This window comes from Strix uralensis, chromosome 5, assembly GCF_047716275.1.
Source record: "Strix uralensis isolate ZFMK-TIS-50842 chromosome 5, bStrUra1, whole genome shotgun sequence".
NCBI classification, from domain to species: domain Eukaryota; kingdom Metazoa; phylum Chordata; class Aves; order Strigiformes; family Strigidae; genus Strix; species Strix uralensis.
The window spans coordinates 11,365,195-11,386,229 of NC_133976.1; the positions used below are offsets into that span (position 1 = coordinate 11,365,195).

Genomic DNA, 21,035 nt, shown 5'->3' on the forward strand with positions numbered 1-21,035 from the left:
AAAGGCTAAGGTATTCACTACCTTCTTTAACTTAGTTCATATTTGTAAGACCAGCCCTCAGTGATTTCAGGCCTCTGTAATCAGAGGGAAATTCTGGAGCAATGTTGACTTGCCCTCAGTGGAGGAGGATTGGGTTAGGGAACATTTAAACAAACTGGGCATGCACAAGTCCTTGTGGCTTGATGGAATGCACCCATGAGTATTGAGGGGACTGGTGGATGTCATTGGAATGCCATCCTTGATTATCATTGAAAGGTCATGGAAACCTGTAGAGGGTCCTGAGGTTCCTTCTTTTCTAAGGAAATTACTATCACTTCTATCTTCAAGAAGGGCAAGAAGGAGGATCTGGAGAACTACAAGGTGTCAAACTCATCTTAGTCCCTAGGAAAGTGATGGAGCAAGTCCTCCTGGAACCTATTTTGAAGCATAGTAAGGACAAGTAGTTTATTGGGAGTGGTCAGCATGGGTGAAAGGGAAAATCATGCCTGATCAGCCTGATAACTGGCTATGATGAGATGACAGACTTGGTGGATGAGGGAAAAGCAGTAATGTTATTTGTCTTGAATTCAAGAAGTCTTTTGACACTTTCTCCCTTAACATCCTCACAGACAAACTGATGAAGTACAGCTTAGATAGATAAATGGACGGTGAGGTGGACTGTAAACTGTCTGAACTGCTGATCTCAAAGGGTTATGAGAAGTGGCATGAAGTCCAGCCAGAGGCCAGTCAAAAGTGGTGTACCTCAGGATTCAATACTGGGGCCAATGCTATTCAACATTTTCATTACTGACCTGGATGGTGGGACAGGGTTCACCCTCAGCAAGTCTGTAAATGGTACAAAACTGGGAGTGGCTGATGCACAAGATGATTGTCCTGCCATTCAGAGGGACCTTAACAGGCTGGAGAATTGAGCTGGAAGGAATCTCATGGAGTTGAACAAAGGGAAATGTGAAGTTCTGTACCTGGTAGAGGAATAACTGCAGGCACCAGGACCTGCAGAGGCTGACTAGCTGGCGAGCAACTTTACAGAAAAAAAACTGGAGGCCCTGATGGAGAAGTTGGACATGGCCAAAGACAGCCTGGGATGCATTAGGCAAAGCATTTCTAGCAGGTGGAGGAGGTTATCATTCCCCTTGACTTAGCACTGCTAAGACACATCTGGAGTGAAATATCCAATTCTAGACTCTACAGTATAAGAGAGACAGTAAACAGTGGTTCACTGAAAAACCACAAAGAGGATTAAAGACTTGGAGGATCTCTCATATGAGAAGAGACTGAGAGAGCTAGCTTTCATCCTGGAGAAGATGAGACTCAGAGGGATCTTACAAGTGTATATAAATAGCTGATGGGGTGGGTGAGCAGCCTCCATCACAGTAGAGTTTTCGTTTTCAGTCTGTGTTTTCCTCCGTTTTCAAAAGAAAACTTGGAAAAAACTCACACAGAAATATTAATACTCATTCAGAACAACAGAAACAACATAATGTGTAATTGTTTTCATAACATGTCTAGTTGTGTTTGCAGTATCTGTCTGTGTAGGGAGTATCGAGGAGTGCTGGGCCACTATGGAAGTGTACAACTGATGGATCAGCCAGGGCAGAGGTACTCATCCACATGAAGAAAGCTTTTTGACTTCCAGTCTTACTCTTTTTTATAGAATTACCGTCAGTTCAGAAGTAACAGTGTAGTCAGCACGTGTTTTAAGAAGTAGGGTGTTGTTTATTTTTTTTTCTTCAACACAAATGCTAATGTGTGGAAAAGACAAGGTTAAAAAAGTAAGTCATATTGAGACCTCCCGATGCACACAGCGCTTGTCCTGGAGTCAGCTTCACATGTCAGACCAACAAGTCCGTATTGACAAGGCAGTCTCATGTCAGGCACGGAAGTCCCTGAGTCAAGGTCAGGATCAGCAAAATAAACCATGGTGCACAGACATCCATACAGGGTAGCTCAGGCAAGGAACAAGGGCTTGAGCTTAAATGAAGCTCCCAAGCCAAGAGGCAGAGGCTTCAAGGAGATTTCCTGCAGCCTTTTGTTCCTTCCCTCTTCCCACATCAGTAATCCCAGGTTACATGTCTGCACCATGTAAACGTGGGCTTGAACATAGGCAGCAACCACCTAGGAGGCTGCAGAGTCCACTGGTGCATGTAGGGCCCTTCTTTTTTAAGGAACAGACTGATTTTATCTGAAGAAATAAGCCCATTTGTGTGAGACTACAATTTATTCCATAAATTCTCCCTTCATAATTTTTCCTTTAATGTTTGCTGAGAGAATGTTTGCTGAGCACCACACAAATTCCTTCTGCTCAGAAACTGAATTGCATTTGTTGGCTTATTGATTGCAGATGAGAAGAAGACTCCATATTTTTTCTGTCCATGTTCATCTATCAGTGCAAAAACTAGGTACAGGCCATATAGTGGTTGTTTGCAAACAACCTGAAAATTATTACATTGGATGTAATGAAGTTAGCTTGCAAGTACTTTGGATTTTGCATGATTAAAATTTTCTATTCAAGTTATGATAGGCTACTTCACCTGTCGTTAACACAGAGCTACTACTAACACATAAAAAATGTGAAATGTTACAGGTTTAATATACAATATATTTTTGCCCAAAATGTGGATAATTTCTGGGCATTTAATTTAATTTTTTTGACATTTAATAATTCTTAACAATAATTAAAATATGCTGAAATTGTTAAAACATGTTAACAGACTGACTGGTGAAATTTTCAAGTCATTGAAATCAAATGGTTCAGACATTTTAAGTGAGTTTTTTCACAGCCAACTGTAATGCCTCAGTCTTCATATTACAAACATATCATTACCAGAGGCATTTTTACTCATAGTCTTGTAAGCAATACATACAGAATCCTTTGTGACCAATATCCAAGTAAATAATACATTCTCATGAAGCTGTAGGGGAGGGATTTCTTTTGTTTAGGCTTTCATTTCTAAACTTAATTTCCATAGCAAGAAGATACAATGTGACTGATGGGATCAGATTTAGTAAAATTGAATTGAAACTGCATTTAAATCTGGGAATTAAAAAAATGGTTAAAAATATGAAATATTCATGTGCCAGAATGTAACTGAGATCAGAATTTCAGTTACTTTTTTTGCATTAGCAAGCCTGACCAGAAAAGCCAGACCCAAACATAAAAGCATATAGTGCATATGTATTGTGTTCTGTTAGACATGATACTGTTTTGTGTATGGTCCTGTCTGATCTGCAGCCACAGGGACCTTGAGGTTATTATCGCATACTACTGTCTAGTGTATGCTCAGAAGCTATCTTGAGTCATGTCAGAAAAAATGGAATCTCAATTTACATGGTGGCATTTTGGGGGATTTGTTACCATTTCTTTTCTTCTTTTCAACAGGAAATCACAATCAGCTTTTCCGATCATCTCCCACATATAACTTGTATGAGAAAACCCTTTGTGTTTCTTAAAGTTCAGTTTGCAAACAGAATTTGAGTTGTCTGCAGAAGGCAAGATAGGGCTGGGCATGTAAATAGCTTCTTTTTTTTTCTTTTTGTTTTTGTCTGAGGGCTCAGTTTTCTTGAATGCATGTTTTAAATTCTAGTTTCTACCAGGTTTAAAAATATTTGTAGAAGTTCCCAGCCTTTGTTCTGCAAGGGAACAATTGTCCATTATTTATGTATAACTCAAGACTAAGACTCAGTTTTCACTACTACCATGAAAGAAAGCTGAAATGTGTTTTGTAGGGTCCTTTTAAGCAAACTTTCCTAAAAATTGATATTATGGAATTCTGAAAGGCAAATTTTTGAAAACAGTAAACAAAATCAGAAGAGTTTCATTGGGAAAACTGTAAGCCACCAAGTTTAAAATTTGGATTCTCTGTGAGATGGCAAGACCACAAATTAGTATAAAGGTTAAAGCACCTTCTCAGTAGTACTAGATGTATATCTTCCTGCCTAATTTTTGAGTTTATACTTCTAATTACTAAAACTGGTATTATCTTTTTTGATGTCATTTTAAGACAATGCTAGCCTAATTCTAGCCCAGACATTGGGTTTCAGTAGGTTTTGATTCAAATTAAAAGCAGTAATCCGACAGCATTTTATCAAGATCATTGAAATTGCCAATTCGTTCCAATCCAATTGAAATTTGCAAAGACATAAAATTGCAATGTTTTGGGGGTTTTTTATAATATTGTTTACAAAGAGATTTTTCTTTTGTGGCAAGAGTTTGAAAAATTAAACTTTTTTTTTGTTTTGTTTTAAACCTTGAATCCATTCCCTGTGGACTTGAACATGTAGAACTTCGTTGACTCCAAGTAGACAGAAAGGTACTTTAATATAGATCAGACTGCCGATTTAATTTATAGTTAGCCACAGAGCAGTGGACAAATCTGTTACACAAAAATAAATTAATTTAATTAAAGTAGTTGAATATGGTTTGACAGATATTAAGTTATTTCCATTTTGTGAGGTATTTACCCAGCGAATTTTACTGCTAGGTTTTAGAAAGCAGCTATCGAAAGAACAATTTAATATCAAATTTTTGGCAGGCTGCTTGGAAGTGTAGGTACAAACCAACCCGTTCCTCTTCTAATCTTGAAATCCTTCCTAATTATAGAGGCAATGAAGATTATAATTGTTAATCAATGTTTCATTAAAATGCTGCAACGGGAAGCATACTATTTTCACTGTAGCAATTACTAATTAAACAAATTTAAAAACCACTTTATATTTATGTGCCTTTTGCCAGATACCACCTTTCTCTTTGTTTACTTTTTCTTGTAAGGTAAAGATCCTTAGTAAAGGATACATTTTGTTTTGGACTGCAGACAGCAGACATCGATTTGCAGTTAAATATGATGTACGTAGCTTTCTAGTTATAGCAATAAATACACTTAAGAAAGTTTGGCTGCAAAGGATTACTTAAATGAAAACACACTTTTGCTTTAGATGAATGTTTAATAAAAAGCCTGTTTGATCAGCAACACCAACTCAGCTCTCTCAGGGAAGTATACTATATAATATTTGCCAGAGGTAATACTAGAAAGAGAAGTACTGATATGGATAGTTTCAGATTCCGGTGAGTGGGTTTTATATAGCAATAACAGTAACATGATGATGCATGAATAGATTCAGCAGCTTTTATGAAGAAATGTTGAACCTAGACTTGGTGTGACAGTATTTGGTCTGCAGTGTGCTGAATGTGGGAATGTGCCACACTTGATCAAGATCCAAAAATTTGAGGCAATTCATAAAACTGAAGAAGAAATATTATCCTGTCCCCAGATGTTCCAAATCTTCCCACTTCCATCTGGAGATTTAACAAAGGCCTATGGGAAATTAAATTTAAAACTTGCTTTCCCAATACGGTATGTCTGGCAACTTCCACTCTCCCAAAGTGCTGCATAGCAATGTGACTTCTTTCTGTTTTTTTTGTTTTTTTTGTTTTTTTTTCCTTCCATAGAGACAAAACCAGCCTCCAGCCTGCAGCTCTGTGGCCCTTCTCTTATCACGTAACCTAGACACACATATTTGTCATCTTTGTTTGACCTTACCCATGTTAGAGAAGGAGGGTGGGAGAAGAATGGAAATAAGTAAAGGAGGACTTTGTTTTGGCTATGCCCAGGCTCATTTAACTATGAGAAAGCCAGTAAAAAGTGCTACAATATCAACTTCTGAGGCCAACATTAGGAACTTCATACTGATGAAGAGAAATAGTGTTTCCTAAGGAGACTGACTCTTTGCCAGACTTCCAGGTGACATAAACATGGAGCAGCATTTTGAGATGTTGGCAGTCCTTTTATGGAGATATGTCTCTGTTTACTTGAGAAGTATTAAATTCAAGTTGCAAAGTATCTCTGAAGTTACAGTCCTTCTTAGCTAAATGAGTAGATACTGAACAAGATTTCAGTGTTGGAGTTGAGTGCCTACATAATCTTAATTCTTACTTTAAGCACATCTGAGTATGTCTTACTCATGCATACAGATGTTTCTTAAGCTCATCTGCTCCCTCAGTTTTAAAAGTATATCTGTACTAGTAAACAGAACAAGTCAGAGTTTTATTAGAATCCTTTAGACAGCCCCACAGTGTGACTGAAGGGACAGCACATGCTGGCAGCCTTTCCCAATAGACAGCACTGGATGCTGTTTTGTTTCTTCTATGCTACAGGCTTCTCCAGTCCTGTTCTAGGAGGCTTCATGTTCTCAAATGCCCCTAGGTTATTTTATTCTACATTGCAGGGCATAGGTATACTGCATGGCATATAACACAGAGCTTAATTTTCATCGCCAAAACACCTTCTGGTTTAAAAGTAATAAAAACATCACTGTCCTCATTTTTCAGATAAAAAGAACAGGTATAGAGAGATAAAATTACTTCTTCAGTGATCCTCTGAAGGTTAGAGATTCAAGCCAGGAATATGTATAACACCAAGGTTTTTTAAGATTCAATGTGCTATTATATTCATTAACTCATACTTAAATTCAAGGCATTGTTTAAACATCAGTAGGTGTGTTAATCTTCTCAGGATTTTTGTAATATCAGTGCTGAAGAATACAGCAATAAGAACCATTTTATTCTTTCCTTTTTTACTATAGATTTGCCTTGTGTATAGCCTTACTTTGTTTATCTACATAATAAATAAGTATAATATGATGGGAGCTTGAATTAATTACAGAAAAGTATTTTTACACCGCTCATGCCAGTATTTTACTAGGATATTCCTATGTAATTAGAGCTTACAAGGTGTTAAAAGGAGAAATTCACAGATAAAGAAAAGATAATGGTGCAGTGTTGATTATCCAGAAAAATAATTTTGTCCCTAAAGTCTTAAAATTCTGGATTAAAAATACGGATAGAGAAGAGCTAGTATTATCTCTTCCCCTTCATAAAAAAAAAAAAAAAAAAAAAAAAAAAACAAACAACAAAAAAACAAACTAAAAAATCTTGAACCTATTTCCAGATGTCAGTGAAGCAGGTCTCACTCAACTACTGGAGCATTCCCTGCTTAGACAAATTAATAATGGAAGAGCTTTAGAAATCAATTTCTAATAAAATAAAATGGTATCTCTCCAAATGAAGGATGTGCTGTGCACAGCTGCTCTTGTGTTAACCATTAATGGCAAGCAATAGTGTTGTGGCCATGATATTGAACTCTACAAAAACATCATTACTGAAGCAGATACTAAGAGACTAGAAAGCCTAAAAAATCCATACAAAATGAATCAAAAACCTTGAAAACCTGAGTACTTCACCTTTTTTTTTTTAAAAAAAAAAAAAAAGGTTTTATATTTTATAGCTGTCAGTTCCTGTTGACAACTCAACATTTAAAGGAACCATTAAAGTAACAAAACAAAACAAAACCCAAACCACTTTCCCATTTATGCAGCTTATAAATTATCAATTAGTTCCATTAGTGTGTAAGTTGGATAGTTCTACTTTTTACATTGAAATAAGCCTCTCTGAGTATCATTCACTTCCTTTTTTTTTGTTGAAATCTGGGAGAAAAGGACATGGGCTGACAGGATTTGAATCTAACCATACTCATGAAATGGAAAATCTTACAATCATATTGTAAGATTTTATTGTGGCTCATTTTTCAAAAGTGATGTGCTGAATGCTGTAGTTGTGCAAGCAGATCCACCTAGTTACAGGATAATGTGTTATTTCTAGGGAGTTAATGAAATTGCATCCAGCAGGCCACCCTACATTCATAGTGAGGTTCATACCATCTCTGTGTTTTTATGATACAAATTGAAATCTCCAGAATTTGCTCTTATAGGAGAAAAACAGCAACAAAAACCCAGCAAAACATCTTGTTGCTTCTGTACCTCTTCTCCTCAAGCTCTGATATTCCAGCCCCCTTTGTGAGGATGGTGGCTAGTCCAGATGAAACCAATGTGAGCAACACATTTATTGAGGATGAAATTCAATTTATAAATGCAGAAGCAGAAATATTTACCTCTGAATTCAGATAACACAGAGACATTGAAGGGGTTAATTTTAAGTTGCACACTGCAGTATGTGTTGTGTTCAAATTGCTTTCGTTTCTTTAGGCATCTTGGGAACCAATAAAACAATGGATTTGTTTGCGTATGGACTGTTCACATATAAATAGATTGCTGAACTGATTTGGGATGAAACTGAGCTCAGTATTGCCCATAAGCACATAGGTAATCCATTCTGAAAAAAAAATCTGTCAGATGATTATCCTTTCTTTTCTGTATGATGATCAGCATAGAATCATAGAATGGTTTAGGTTGAAAAGGACCTTAAAGACTATCTAGTTCCAACCCCCCTGCCATGGGCAGGGACACCTTCCACTAGACCAGGTTGCTCAAAGCCCCGTCCAACCTGGCCTTGAACACTGCCAGGGAGGAGGCAGCCACAGCTTCTCTGGGCAACCTGTGCCAGTGCCTCACCACCCTCACAGGAAAGAATTTCTTCTTTAATCTAAATCTACCTCTTTCAGTTTAAGAGCGTTACCCCACGTCTTATCACCTCATGCCCTTATAAAAAGTCCCTCTCTAGCTTTCTGGTAGGCCCCATTAGGTGCTGGAAAACTGCTATAAGGTCTCCCCAGAGCCTTCTCTTCTTTAGGCTGAACAACCCCAACTCTCTCAGCCTGTCCTCATAGGGGAGGTGCTCCAGCCCCCTGATCATCTTCATGGCCCTCCTCTGGACCTGCTCGAGCAGGTCCATGTCCTTCTTATGTTGGGGGCCCCAGACCTGGACACAGCACTGCAGAGGGGATCTCATAAGAGCAGAGTGGAGGGACAGAATCACCTCCCTTGACCTGCTGGCCACACTTCTCTTGATGCAGCCCAGGATGCAACTGGCCTTCTGGGCTACGAGTGCACATTGCCGGCTCATAGTCATTTTTCTATCCACTAATACCCCCAAGTCCTTCTCTGCAGGGCTGCTCTCAATCCACTCATTGCCCAGCCTGTATTTTTGCTTGGGATTGCTCCAACCCATGTGCAGGACCTTGCACTTGACCTTGTTGAACTTCATGAGGTTTGCATGGGCCCACCTCTCCAGCCTGTCTAGGTCCCTCTGGATGGCACATCCCTTCCCTCCAGACTGTTGACCGCACCACACAGCTTGGTGTTGCCAGCAAACTTGCTGAGGGTGCACTCAATCCTACTGTCCATGTCACCAACAAAGATGTTAAATATCCTGAGTTTTAAATATAGTGCTGCAAAACACTTTATGATGATTAATGTTAGGGGTTATTAAAGTTAAGGCTGTTTATTATTTTTAAGTTATAGCTGTTTATTATTTTTAACTACCATGTCTCATCACTTTTCACCTTTATTGAAAAATAACTGAATAATTCTGCAATGGTGCTGCTGCCACATCAAAATTCACATGACTTCTTTCTGAGTAATGAGCTGAGGAGTACCACGTTTCCCAACAAGTGTGGGCTATCTCATACCCGAATCCAGTTTTGTTCACATAAGTTCACTATAAGATGGAAGAAATACAAAATGAAACTAAAGGCAAAGTGTAAGCCATAGGTTGCACCTTTGCTTCATCTGAGGAAGATTTTACTGAATCTGGCACAGGGAATTGAATAGTCTCTGTTTATGGATGTTCTGAATATTGACATGAATGTTTATTTTAGAAATAATAAGGTAAAATTCAACTTAAACAAATATTTGTTTGCCTAACCTGGTAAATGCTGTATTGATGTTGACTACCTGGTAACCCTCTGAGATGAAAAGGTAATGAAATTAGCATCAGAGTAAGATGATGCTGTCTGGGATTTGATAATTGGCATATGTTACCTATGCATATATATATACATATGTTACTGGTTTACTATCAGTTTTTAGTCTCTTTCCCCAAATGTGTTACAGGGATGTGAAGTCGTAAATAATTCATCTGTGCCTCTCTGTTCCTTGCACATGCACACCTAACCAGTAGAGCAGTGTAGATGTAACTGAGGTCTCATTCAGCAAGAGTTTCAGGAAGGCCTCCCCCAAGACACTCACCTATGCCTCTGGAATCATCTCATGAATTAAAAAATGGGCAGATGTAGCCAAGGTCTCCCTTTCCTGAGGAATACTTTCATTTACTGTCACTTTGCCCTGAGACAACCTCTGTACTGCATTGAATGGTTTTGCACGTAATCAATAAAACTGAGGATTTCCACTCTACATGTGCAGAAATAACAGAAGAGCATGCCTTATTCTTTCTTGAAATATAGCCAGACCCTTATCTCCATAATGCAAACAGCAGAAGTGGGAGGGATATCTAATCCAATGAATATTTTATAAAATATCAAATCTAACCATATGCTAAACAAGAAAATCATCAAAGGAGAACATGACTAAAGCCTAATGTATGCAACAGAGAACTGTGTAGTGTTGACATAGTTCAAAGATATTAGTATGCAACAATGAAACACAGTGAGGCTGACTTCTTCAAGACATTCAGTGAGCCAGGTTCCAAGACATCTGATTAAAATGCATGTTTTAAACAACAGATTATATAAATAAAACCGTATATCTCAAAATGCTTGATCTTCAATTTTAGTTTTTTAGGAAAATGTGTAATCATCTTTTTGTGTATTTCATTTTGCTTTCATCTTAGACCATGTAATGGCTTTTTTCAGTAAGATGTAAGCCAGTTTCCCCAAATGGCTTTATAGTGTGTCCTGTATATGGACCAAGGCAACAGATGTCTTTTTCAGTGGTCTCCATCCGTTCTAATTATTTCTGTATAATTATAAATGCATAATTACTTATTTTTGCATAGAGAGTATTTATCATCTTTTTAAAAATTATTTTTAAAATATAAAATCAGGGTAAATTAAAATTAGATCATTGGAGATAAAATGTCCTAAGGGAATTTCAGTTTCCTAGTAATAGCAATTTCAATAAGATCCTTAAATACTCACAATGTTTCCAAAACCAGTTAATGGGTTTAAGACCATTCAAAGCCATCTAAAATTAAAAGTGTTAATCCAGAGAGAGTTGAGGAAGAATAAGTAATTTAGTCATGTTAATTCTTGACGTTGAAGAGGGAATTCAGCACTTCTTTGGTGTGAATGAAATTTTAGATACTAAGGGCTGAGTCCTTATTTATGTTTAGCCATGCAGAGACTTACTACTAGATTATGTAAACTGTAGTAGAAAACATTATAAAGATCAATAGAACTATTTTTCTTAGTAAACATTATATTCCTTAACTAGTATTTGTATGATCCCATTAATATCTGATGAAAAATTACGCAGTCACAGCATAAATCCAGAAAAATTTCCTCACATGGAAGCTTAAGCATGTAAGTGCTTGTTATATTTGTCTCAATAGAAGGTAATATATTAATTAGGAAAAAAATATTTATTGACACGTGGCACCAGAAAATACAGGCTTAACAGCATGGTAAGAAAAAATGTTTTTAAAGACCTTCTCCAGATCTCTCTGAAGCTGATGACAATCTTTGCAGGACTGTGCATACTGAAAGGTCCAAGCTAGTGAAAGGGAAGTAGAATTTAGCTGTTGTGTTCATCACTCAGTCTATCTCCCAAAATGAAAAACTGTGTTACCACTCACACTAATCTCCAGAAGGATTAGATAGGCTGTAAGTAGTGTGCTGAGTGGTTTATTCAGAGTTTCTTTTGTGTATACCCAGACTGTCATAATAGTTCTAAGTCTAGTTCTGGTGAATGTCTTACCTTTTGTGGTGCTTTTTAACTTACTAATATAGATGTAGCCAGAAAGGGACAGTTTGAACTTTGTTGCAGTCTAGTAGCAATGGTAGAACTGAGTGCAAGTCTTAGTTGCTCAAGTCTTAAAAGAAGGACCTTCTCTGAAGAGCTATTTGGAAAGATTTGTCTTCAGATCCTTCATTTTACTCTGTCTCAACCAGAAGTTTTGAACATTTTTGCCATGAAGAGAGGGAAAGAAAGGAAAAGAAACAAAAGTAATTAAAAAAAGTTTTATTCTGGTTTGTATTCCAGTTAAAAAACCCCAACTTTTGTAATACAGAGCCATTTTGTGCTTTTGGAAATATTAGAGAAAATTTCAGGCACTTCAAATTTTGCTATTTGGTGTTTCCTCACAAGTTTAAGTTAGTATTAATTATGCCTCTTCATGTTTCTGAAAGAATTGCCACACTATTTTTGGTCTAAAGGACCCAATTCCCAAGTGTGTTCTGTCTTGGCAAGTGGTGTTGACTACAAGGAAGTGAGGTGCTTACCTGTCAGGTGGTTACATTAACATGTATTTGTAGCTCTCAAATTTTGCAGAAAAATGTAGCTGAATTGTTTCTCATATTGTCTTCTGTTACACAGACAAAATGTAATCTTAACCCATGTTTCTGTAAATTTTAGTTCAGAACGTAGAAAAGTTAGATTATAATTCAAAATAGTATGTGAAGTAAGTCACACTATCATCTTCTTGAAGATTATGACATCAGATACATTGTAGGTAAATGTTCATGTGATGGTTTTCAGTAGTTAATTTATGATAGCTAGTCTGTTATTTTGTGAAACTTTAGAAAATTGTTTCAATTTTATATTAATAACTAGTCAGTATCCACTGTTACAGTAGAATATGATGATGTTAAAAGCACTCTTCTTCAGCTTCTGCATTCAAATTCTCTTTGAACCACCATCCATTTGCTTTGGAGAATGCAGTTAAGGAGATAGACTTATCTTTTAAATGAAGAAAACAACACAAAACAAATAAAAGTTTTAATTCACTTAGTGGAAATTGCTAAGAGTTATTGTCACACTAGCAGTGTAAATTACATTTTATCCATTGTTTTGAAATAAATCCAGATGCATACATTCAGATAATTCTCAGTTTATGAAGACTGTCTAAGATATGGGTCAATTCAGGGGAACATATTTGAAAGGGCATAGCCTTTTATTGGATGTCAGTGGAAAGACTGAAAATTTGGGCAAAGATATAGCAGTGTTTGTCAGTACCTTGATTTATATTTGCTATTTTACCTAAACCACTTACAATACAAACTGAAATTAGTACACTGGATGCAGATTTTGCAAGTCTTAAGGAATGTACTACAAGGATGGATTTTGAGATGGGATTCCAATGGATAGGTTAGTCTGGACGAACCCAAAAAGTCCATGATTGAACATGTGCTAACCGTGGCTTTAGGCTCATAAAATACTCATGAATTTAACTTGTGCATACCTAAGTAATGATACTTAAGTTACAAATTTGACATATACCAGTCTCAAAAATTCGATTCTCCGATTTCTGGAAATTTCAGACTTATCCCTTCAGGTCTTGAAGAACCTCTCAGGTGGTCTAGTCTGAGATCATAGGCAATACTTGTATAGAGTTTGATGTTTTTCTGTTGCACAACAATAAGCAGTGTTTTCTGTGGCTGATAAATGTATACTGATAAATGTCCTGTGGGTTATGTTCAGTTTAAATATTCTGGTAACTGATATGCCAACTCAGGTTATTGTCACATAGGAAAGGGTTCATTTAGTAAAATCAAAAATAGACAGCCACTCTAAGCTGGTGGCTTCTTTTATATTGATGGATTGAGATATCAGAATTTTTCCCATTTGTTTTAGATGAATGCTTTTTCAGGAAGAATCCTGGAGCTGCCTATATCTTTCTTTGTTTCCTAGACATAAAAATGATTAACCTCAGGAAATATGAGCCCCAATGCTGTTGGCATACACTGAGACAGCAAATTGCAGAACATTATTTCATTTCTTGTAACTTTTCACATTTTTATTTGTGTTCATTAAGCTGTCAAATGGTTTTGAAAGGCTCATTTTGTTTTTCAGTAAGGAAAAGATTCCTACCCTTGCTGAAAATTATGGTAAAGCTTAGATTAAATCCTTGCAAAAGGTTATTAATCTTAGCATTTTCTTTATAGATACACAAATGTTTTCATCTCATGTTATTTTCGGAAAATGTGATACTTCCATGTTATTTTTCTAATTTGCATTTTTAGGGAAAGCTCTCTTGAGTCAGTGTATAATTTTTAGGTGCATAACTGATCAGTACAGTATTATTCTATACAACATTAATTTACTTATAACGTTTTAAAATGAAGTACTTTCCTTTTCCAAAAAAAAGTGATATCATATTCTAAAGTATTTTGGTTGAAATTTTGGTTCCATTGAAATCAGTGATCAATTTTAGTCAGTAATTGTTTCTTCAACACAGCTTGGCCATTCAAGGTCTTAACCTATATATAGTTTGATTGCATTAAATTATATGCTCATATATATAGGAGTATATAGGTATTTCAAAAACAGATTACACAAATAGAGAAATTTTTTATCCATACCAAATGTTGATATTTATATAGTGTAAAATCTGTGATATTGATTCATTATATTGCTGTATTTAAAATACTTAAGATAAAGTTTTTAATTTATTTTATTTTTTTTTTCCTTTTTAGCTTCCCCATGGGTAGATAAAAGTCGAACTCCAAACAAAATAGATCTGTATGATGTTCGCAGAAGACCATGGTAAGCTTTCTTTAAAGGACTGACACATGTATGTTGCTTATTTTCTAGATATGACTGCAAAGACAATTTTTTCTGATTATTTATATCTAATAGTCCTTACTTTTAGATACTGCTATTTTCTTTTTAAAAAATCAGTTAATTCTTCGGAATAAACAATTTTCAAATATTCCTTGTTATGCAATATCTACTCTAGCTCATCGTACTGTTGCATTACATGGACCTTTTCATAGGAAGATAACTATCAAATAGGTATAAGGCAGTTAAAAACTTTGATTTTCTGCCAAAATCAGATGCAATTCAGATCATTATACTGAGCTGTTCTTCCAGACTTTTACAGGTGTTCACAAATATATCTCAGCGGTTTAGACCAGCAAAAAACCCACTAGATTGGTAAAAGATAAGAGAACAGTGGGGTGGTTTCTCATTTTTTTTCTGTAAGCCTCTCAAGGCATAATGTGTATTGATACTTGGACCTATGCTAGCTGGATATATTCTTTCAAAGGATTAAATATTTTTCCCTAAACTGCACTGATGTAATAATTCATCTGTCATCAAGATCTTTAGCTCTGAAATAGCATTCATGTCTTCCAGTTATCAACATCTGAAAATAGTGAATTTTGATCAGTATATCCTACTTCCAGACTCTTCTAATGTGGTTTAGATTTTGGTTTACTTAGAAGACACAGCAAGAGAGAAAATGGTAGCACATGATTTTCTACTAGCTACAACAGGAGGATTTTGATGGTTCAGCTAGATTTAGTTTAGAGATTGCAGAGTGTCTTCCATCACACGCAACAAATGTATTTTCAAATTTGTGTCATTCATATCCTTTATTTATTTCAGGTATATCCAAGGAGCTGCATCTCCCAAAGACATGCTTATTTTAGTTGATGCGTAAGTGTTTAATGTCTGAATATTGACATTAGAGGAATAACAGCACTAAAATATATTGAAGAAATCTCTGTATGCTAAAAAATTGAGACAGGATTAAGAAGTACTTATATGCAAGTATCAAAAATCTTGGTATGAACAAAATAAATACACAGGAAAAAGTAGTTCCAAAAAACCCAAACCAAACCTGAAAGGTTTTTAAACTGGGGACAAGGAAGTGGTTTTTAATCACTTTGATATTATTCTGCTTTCAGCTTCTTAATTACTGAAGTAATCAACTGAAAATTTCTCATGTGCATGCCAAGATTTGTTGTAAAACTCATACCTAAAACCAAATGACTAGAAGCATTACAGTAGATTCAATCATGATTTCATGAGCCTGAAAGATGAGAATGTATGCAGACTTGGCATGTTTTACCATACGTATTTAAAAAATGCCAGATTTGGTTACTATAAAACATTGTTTAGCTAATGTTGAGGGACTGAACCTCCTGTGTCAAACAGATTACTTTATGGTGAAAAAATTCTCAGTAAAAGAATTTGCATTTAATGCTTTTAAATGTGGTGAAGTGTTTTCATATCTGCAGTGAGTTTTATCAACATTTGTTATTTCTTCACTTCATCGTAGGTTTTGCCTTGAATCAAACAAGCTGTGTTTTGAGTATCTGAAAATCTAAGGCTGTAAATCTGTGTGTAGGAGTAGAAAATGTTTAGATAATGCATTGATTGAAGGTGATAAACTCTCTCAGATTTCTTGAAATGAAAATGAGGAAATGATGTACCATTATGACTTCAGCTGTGCCACAGGACTGGGGCTTTGAATAACAGTTTTGGACTTAATTTTTTTATTATAGTAATGTAATGACACTAATGATGAGTTGGAGAATTCAGGAGAATTATTCACAATTTTAGTGTGAGAGTTGTGAGAGTGCTGGTTGGTGCTCTGTATTTTCCTTGTATGTTTTAAGTAAAATTTTTTGAATTCAACTTTTCTATTATCTTGTGGATTTCTGTTAGGAGTGGGAGTGTCAGTGGATTGACATTGAAGCTGATCCGCACCTCGGTCATTGAGATGTTAGAGACCTTGTCTGACGATGACTTTGTGAATGTAGTTTCAGTGAGTATTCTGATCTTTCTGCAAAATTTGTATTGTCAACAAAGCCATAAGAAAACTATTTTTAATGCCAGATATGAGATACTTGAATGTCAAGCTGCTAAGAGACTTAGAATATATTGCAAAATACCACATTTGGCTTAGTGGTTTCTTGTAAAATATAATGAAAGTCCTAGATTTGTTGCTATCTACACGATTGAGTGAAGGGCAAAAGTCATTTAAACAAACTTCTGTGTAGTCAGATTCTCCTTTCCAATATATTATTCTGTTCTGTGTAACACATCTTCTACTTGACTGATGTATATAAATTCTCTTGAAATAATACACTTCAAACTTGACTACCAGACTTAAAACTTCTGTTTCTATATAATAGAGTTATTAAATAGTTCTTTAAAATAGTTAGTTTTGGGGTTTTTTTGAATGGCATTTTCATCTTTCTAATACTTGCCTGGAATTTAAAGTGCAAATTTCTGGTTTTCAAGAAAACTGAAGGCAAAATAAAATAGATATGGGGAGGGGGAAGATCTATGGTGTTACGGAGGCTCTCAAATAAACAAGCAACCACCAAAAATTAGAAATGTGTTGTCAACACAATTAACTAGCCCTCTGCAAACTACAGGTTGAATGTCTGTGAGAGGAGAACAGAACAACTTCCTAGGGTTTAACAACAACCCAAAACACAGAACAAAGCACCACTCTCTAGGGTTTAATGACAATGTTAAGTGTCACTCACCTAACAAGTGAGGACTCTCTACCTCGAGGACCTGCTCAGGGCAGCATCCTGACCCAAGGCACCCCCAGGAGTTTCCTTGGGCAGCGTCCCGACCCAAGGGGAGAGTCCTCAACAGCAGCGTGCTGCTCCAGGGGACAAGCTCAAAATGGCTCCCCCAGGGGACTCCATTTATACCCAGGCTGAATCTGACCTGTAGTCAATAGCGGCTCCCATTGGCCAAAGGCCCCAACTACCATGAAGCCCCAAGAATAAAGGCAGTTAGTAGCTGCTACACTTCATAGAAACCCTATTTTCATTGGGCGGGTGCACCTGCCACATATGGGCATTTTTCAGTTTTCAGGCTGATACCTTGGATGTCATGCTCTAGCCTTGGGCAAGGCTTTTTTGTTTTTTATTAAGCTGTTGAACAGTAGAGGTTTGATTCTAAGGATTTAGGATGGGAACACTGACATACTCTTAATGACAAGAGACAGCCTGCGTGGTAAGTAACTGGAATGATTTTGGAGACAATTTTCAACTTCTACAGATGTGTTGTAGCTAGCCTGTGGGGAGAAAGACCTGAAATATCACTACCAGAAATCTCTTTGAACGCCGCTTATTGCTTCATTGTTTGCTGTCAGTCTAGCTAGACCTTTCTCCAAGTAGTAGAGAGAAGCTTTTATTCACAATGGCATTTCCTTTGTTAAAGTTTACAACAGTGGATTAGACCATTTTCTTTAGTCTAAATTGCAGTGAAAAAAAAAGAAACTAATGTTGTTATTATTATTATTAAAGGAAATAAGCTTTTCTGTAATGACATTAGAGAGCTGAAATCTTGTTGTTAGGTTCACTGGTTTTAAAAAGTAAAGACTGTAATCCTAAACTGCTGGAAATTGATTCCTGTGTTCAGTGGAGCTGTGCCAGCTTTTGACATTGGGAAATCTGAACCCCCACTACCTCCTTTACACAGCTTTCCAACCTCTTTCCTTCATTTGTTCCCAGCTGACCAAAAATAGTGTATCTTAATGCTAACCCTTCCTTAGGTTCAGGGTATTTAGACTAAAGTTCAGTGTTATTCTAATGAGGCCCCAAGGTTGGTATTTGTGTTGAAAAAGGACGAGTAATCTTTGAATATTTTCTACAGTACATTTTCCCAGTGGATTGTAGCTTACAATATGGAAGGACCTTTCTTCTTTGAATGAACTTTAGAGGCACACATCAGGTGTTTGACTGCAGAACTGAAGAGGGTTTTTGGTCATGCTGCGTTCATCCTCAGAGGAAGACAGCACTCACAGAAATATACATAATAGAACATGGTATCTCTGAAGTCTTTTATATAGTGCTATTTGTTGTTGTGCACTTATTTAAAAGTCCATATTAGATCCTTTCAGTATTGCAATTACTTTTGTATAACCTGTGTTTTCATGTGTTCAGATGGCTTACGTATTGAAATTGTGGGAGATGTTGTGTTTTGACATTTTATTCCTCCACCAGAAAGGGAATCATTGATAGGAAACAAATGTTTGTACTACTACAAGGCATTCTTTAAGCAAGAGAACTGAACAAAGAAGTTTGGTCTTTTTTTTTTAGGATTTTTCCCTTTTTTTTTTTTCAGTTTGTTCAGTTTTTCCACAGTCCAACCAAAGCCTCACACCAAAGTTAAACACAAGAGGTGACACTGCTTAAGAAGGTGATATATTATCACACTCAGTATTATTTGTTCTTAAGATTATTCACAAAATACATAGGTCTAATAAAGCATTCATCCACTGCAAAGTTGGTATTAGTTTCATGTATGTTGCTTCATTTTTATGTTTGATTTAGGTATCTTGGCACTTGAAGCAAAACAAAATACATTAGAAAGATCATTATTCCGATCATTTGGTTAGATCTTTGAAAATTACATACATGACTTTCATTTAGGAGGATTTCTTAGAAAGCCTGAGATCTCATCTTTATTCAAATACTAAATTCTTCATCTTACTGCTTAGCTTTTTCCCACTTATTCTTCCTTGTATACCTTTAGTGAAAAACTTGATAATTTTTATATACTGTGTTAAAAGGCAGATGGTTCATTAATTCTTGTCTAATTTTAAAATAATCTCATTTTACTTTTTTCTAGATGATCTGAAGTTCATCTAGAGATATAGTGATACACAAATGGTCGCCCGGTTACAAGTGACGTTTCCCAGGGCTCACTATTGAGGCCAGTTCTGTTTAACATCTTTATCGATGATCTGAATGAGGGGATTGAGTGCACCCTCAGTAAGTTTGCAGATGACACCAAGTTGGGCGGGAGTGTTGATCTGCTTGAGGGAAGGGAACATTTAGATTGGATAATAGGAAAAATTTCTTCACTGATAGGGTTGTCACCATCCCTGGAGGTATTTAAAAGACATGCAGCTGAGGCAGTTAGGGACATGGTTTAGTGGTGAACTGGGCAGTGCTAGGTTAACAGTTGGACTTGATGATCTTAAAGGTCTTTTCCAACCTAAATGACTCTATGTTTTTATGATCATTATTCTTCAGAGAATATTCCATAACAAAGAAGGCATGTCGAAAACAAGTCCAACTTCAGTGCTTTCTTAGTAAAACCCAACATCAACTTAAACATTTTGTTCTAGGTGAAAGAAATGTAGATTTTATTCAATATGTTTCATGTTACTGCTTAAGGACATTTTCTCTTGAAACATCCTGGTATTAGACATCATTGGCTAATTAAAAAGTCCAAAAATCTAGGTGAAAATTTTCAGTTAATACAATATTAGTGGATGGATATATGAACACTAGCAATAACTGGAAGTTTTCTACAATTTTTCTTTTCTGGATCTTTTGGCCAAGAACGCAACAGTTGTTTTATGGCTTGTTAGCTTTAATAACCACAGAGTGTTTAGTAATGAGGTTTTGAGGTAACTAGAGAGCTGTTTTACTGCTAACCTCTGCCAAGATGTTGTCCCACAAAGCCCATATGTATGATGATTCATGCCCACAACTGAGAGACACGAATTTAAGCTCATGCCAATCACTTCTAGAAAGTGACAGGATGATTTAATGAACCATGCCTGGTATATGAAGAAATCCTAGGGAACAAAAAGCTTAAAAGTAAATGTGTTAAAACACATTAGTTCTACTGATTTAATAGTTCTTGCATTTCTTTCCAGTGGAAAAAGGTTGAATGAACTATTAAGTCATGTAAAGATTACCAGGGGTTAATATGTCATGATTTCCTCTGGGATTTGCATTTTTCTTATCTGAAGTGCTGTGCTTTGTTGCCAGAAGAAAACCTGCTGTTTGAAAGAGCTTAAATGTATGAGTAATACAGCTGTTTTCCCACTAATCCGGTTATATGCTTTGATAGCAGTAACTGGTAGATGATAGGGGCAACGATTCCATCCCAGCATGTTATGATTTAGTGACTTGGTTTTAAATGTTGACACAGAGAGTGTAATTTGTTTATGATTGCGGGTAGGCTGCAGTTTGCAGTAATGTATTTCAACTTCAGATCTCTAGAGGTGTGGAAAACCACACGAAGGGAAAATCTACCTTACAGCAACAGACATGTTAAAGGTCAGGAGCTGTAAGACTGTTTAAAATCACTTAGCCTTTGTAAAAATCCAAACTAGTATTTACTGTTTAGGAACTGGAAATTAAATTTTATGAGCATACTAGGGATAATAGAATTGGGAAAATTGAAAGCTCATCTCCTGCTCTTATGCAATTATGCACATCAACTAAAATTAGAGGGAAGGAGATTTCTGGATGAATTGATTTCAAAGAAAAAACTATGCACCCAGCCTATGAAATTATTGTTGGGAATAAAAGCAATCTGTGGAAGATACACCCCTTTTCCCACTGTTTTTTATAGCA

At 36.2% G+C, this 21,035-nt stretch overlaps 1 protein-coding gene across 9 annotated transcripts in view; it reads left to right on the forward strand.

Moving 5' to 3' along the window:
• Positions 1–21,035, forward strand: part of CACNA2D1 (calcium voltage-gated channel auxiliary subunit alpha2delta 1) — a 434,706-nt gene that overhangs the window by 307,069 nt on the left and 106,602 nt on the right. For all 9 annotated transcript variants that reach the window (XR_012629126.1, XM_074869856.1, XM_074869858.1 and 6 more), the window contains exons 8-10: positions 14,382–14,451; positions 15,295–15,345; positions 16,360–16,459. Coding sequence is in view for 8 of the 9 variants with exons in the window: in XM_074869856.1 (XP_074725957.1) it covers positions 14,382–14,451; positions 15,295–15,345; positions 16,360–16,459 (221 nt within the window). In the remaining variant the exon portion in view is untranslated. The remainder of the gene's footprint in view (positions 1–14,381; positions 14,452–15,294; positions 15,346–16,359; positions 16,460–21,035) is intronic.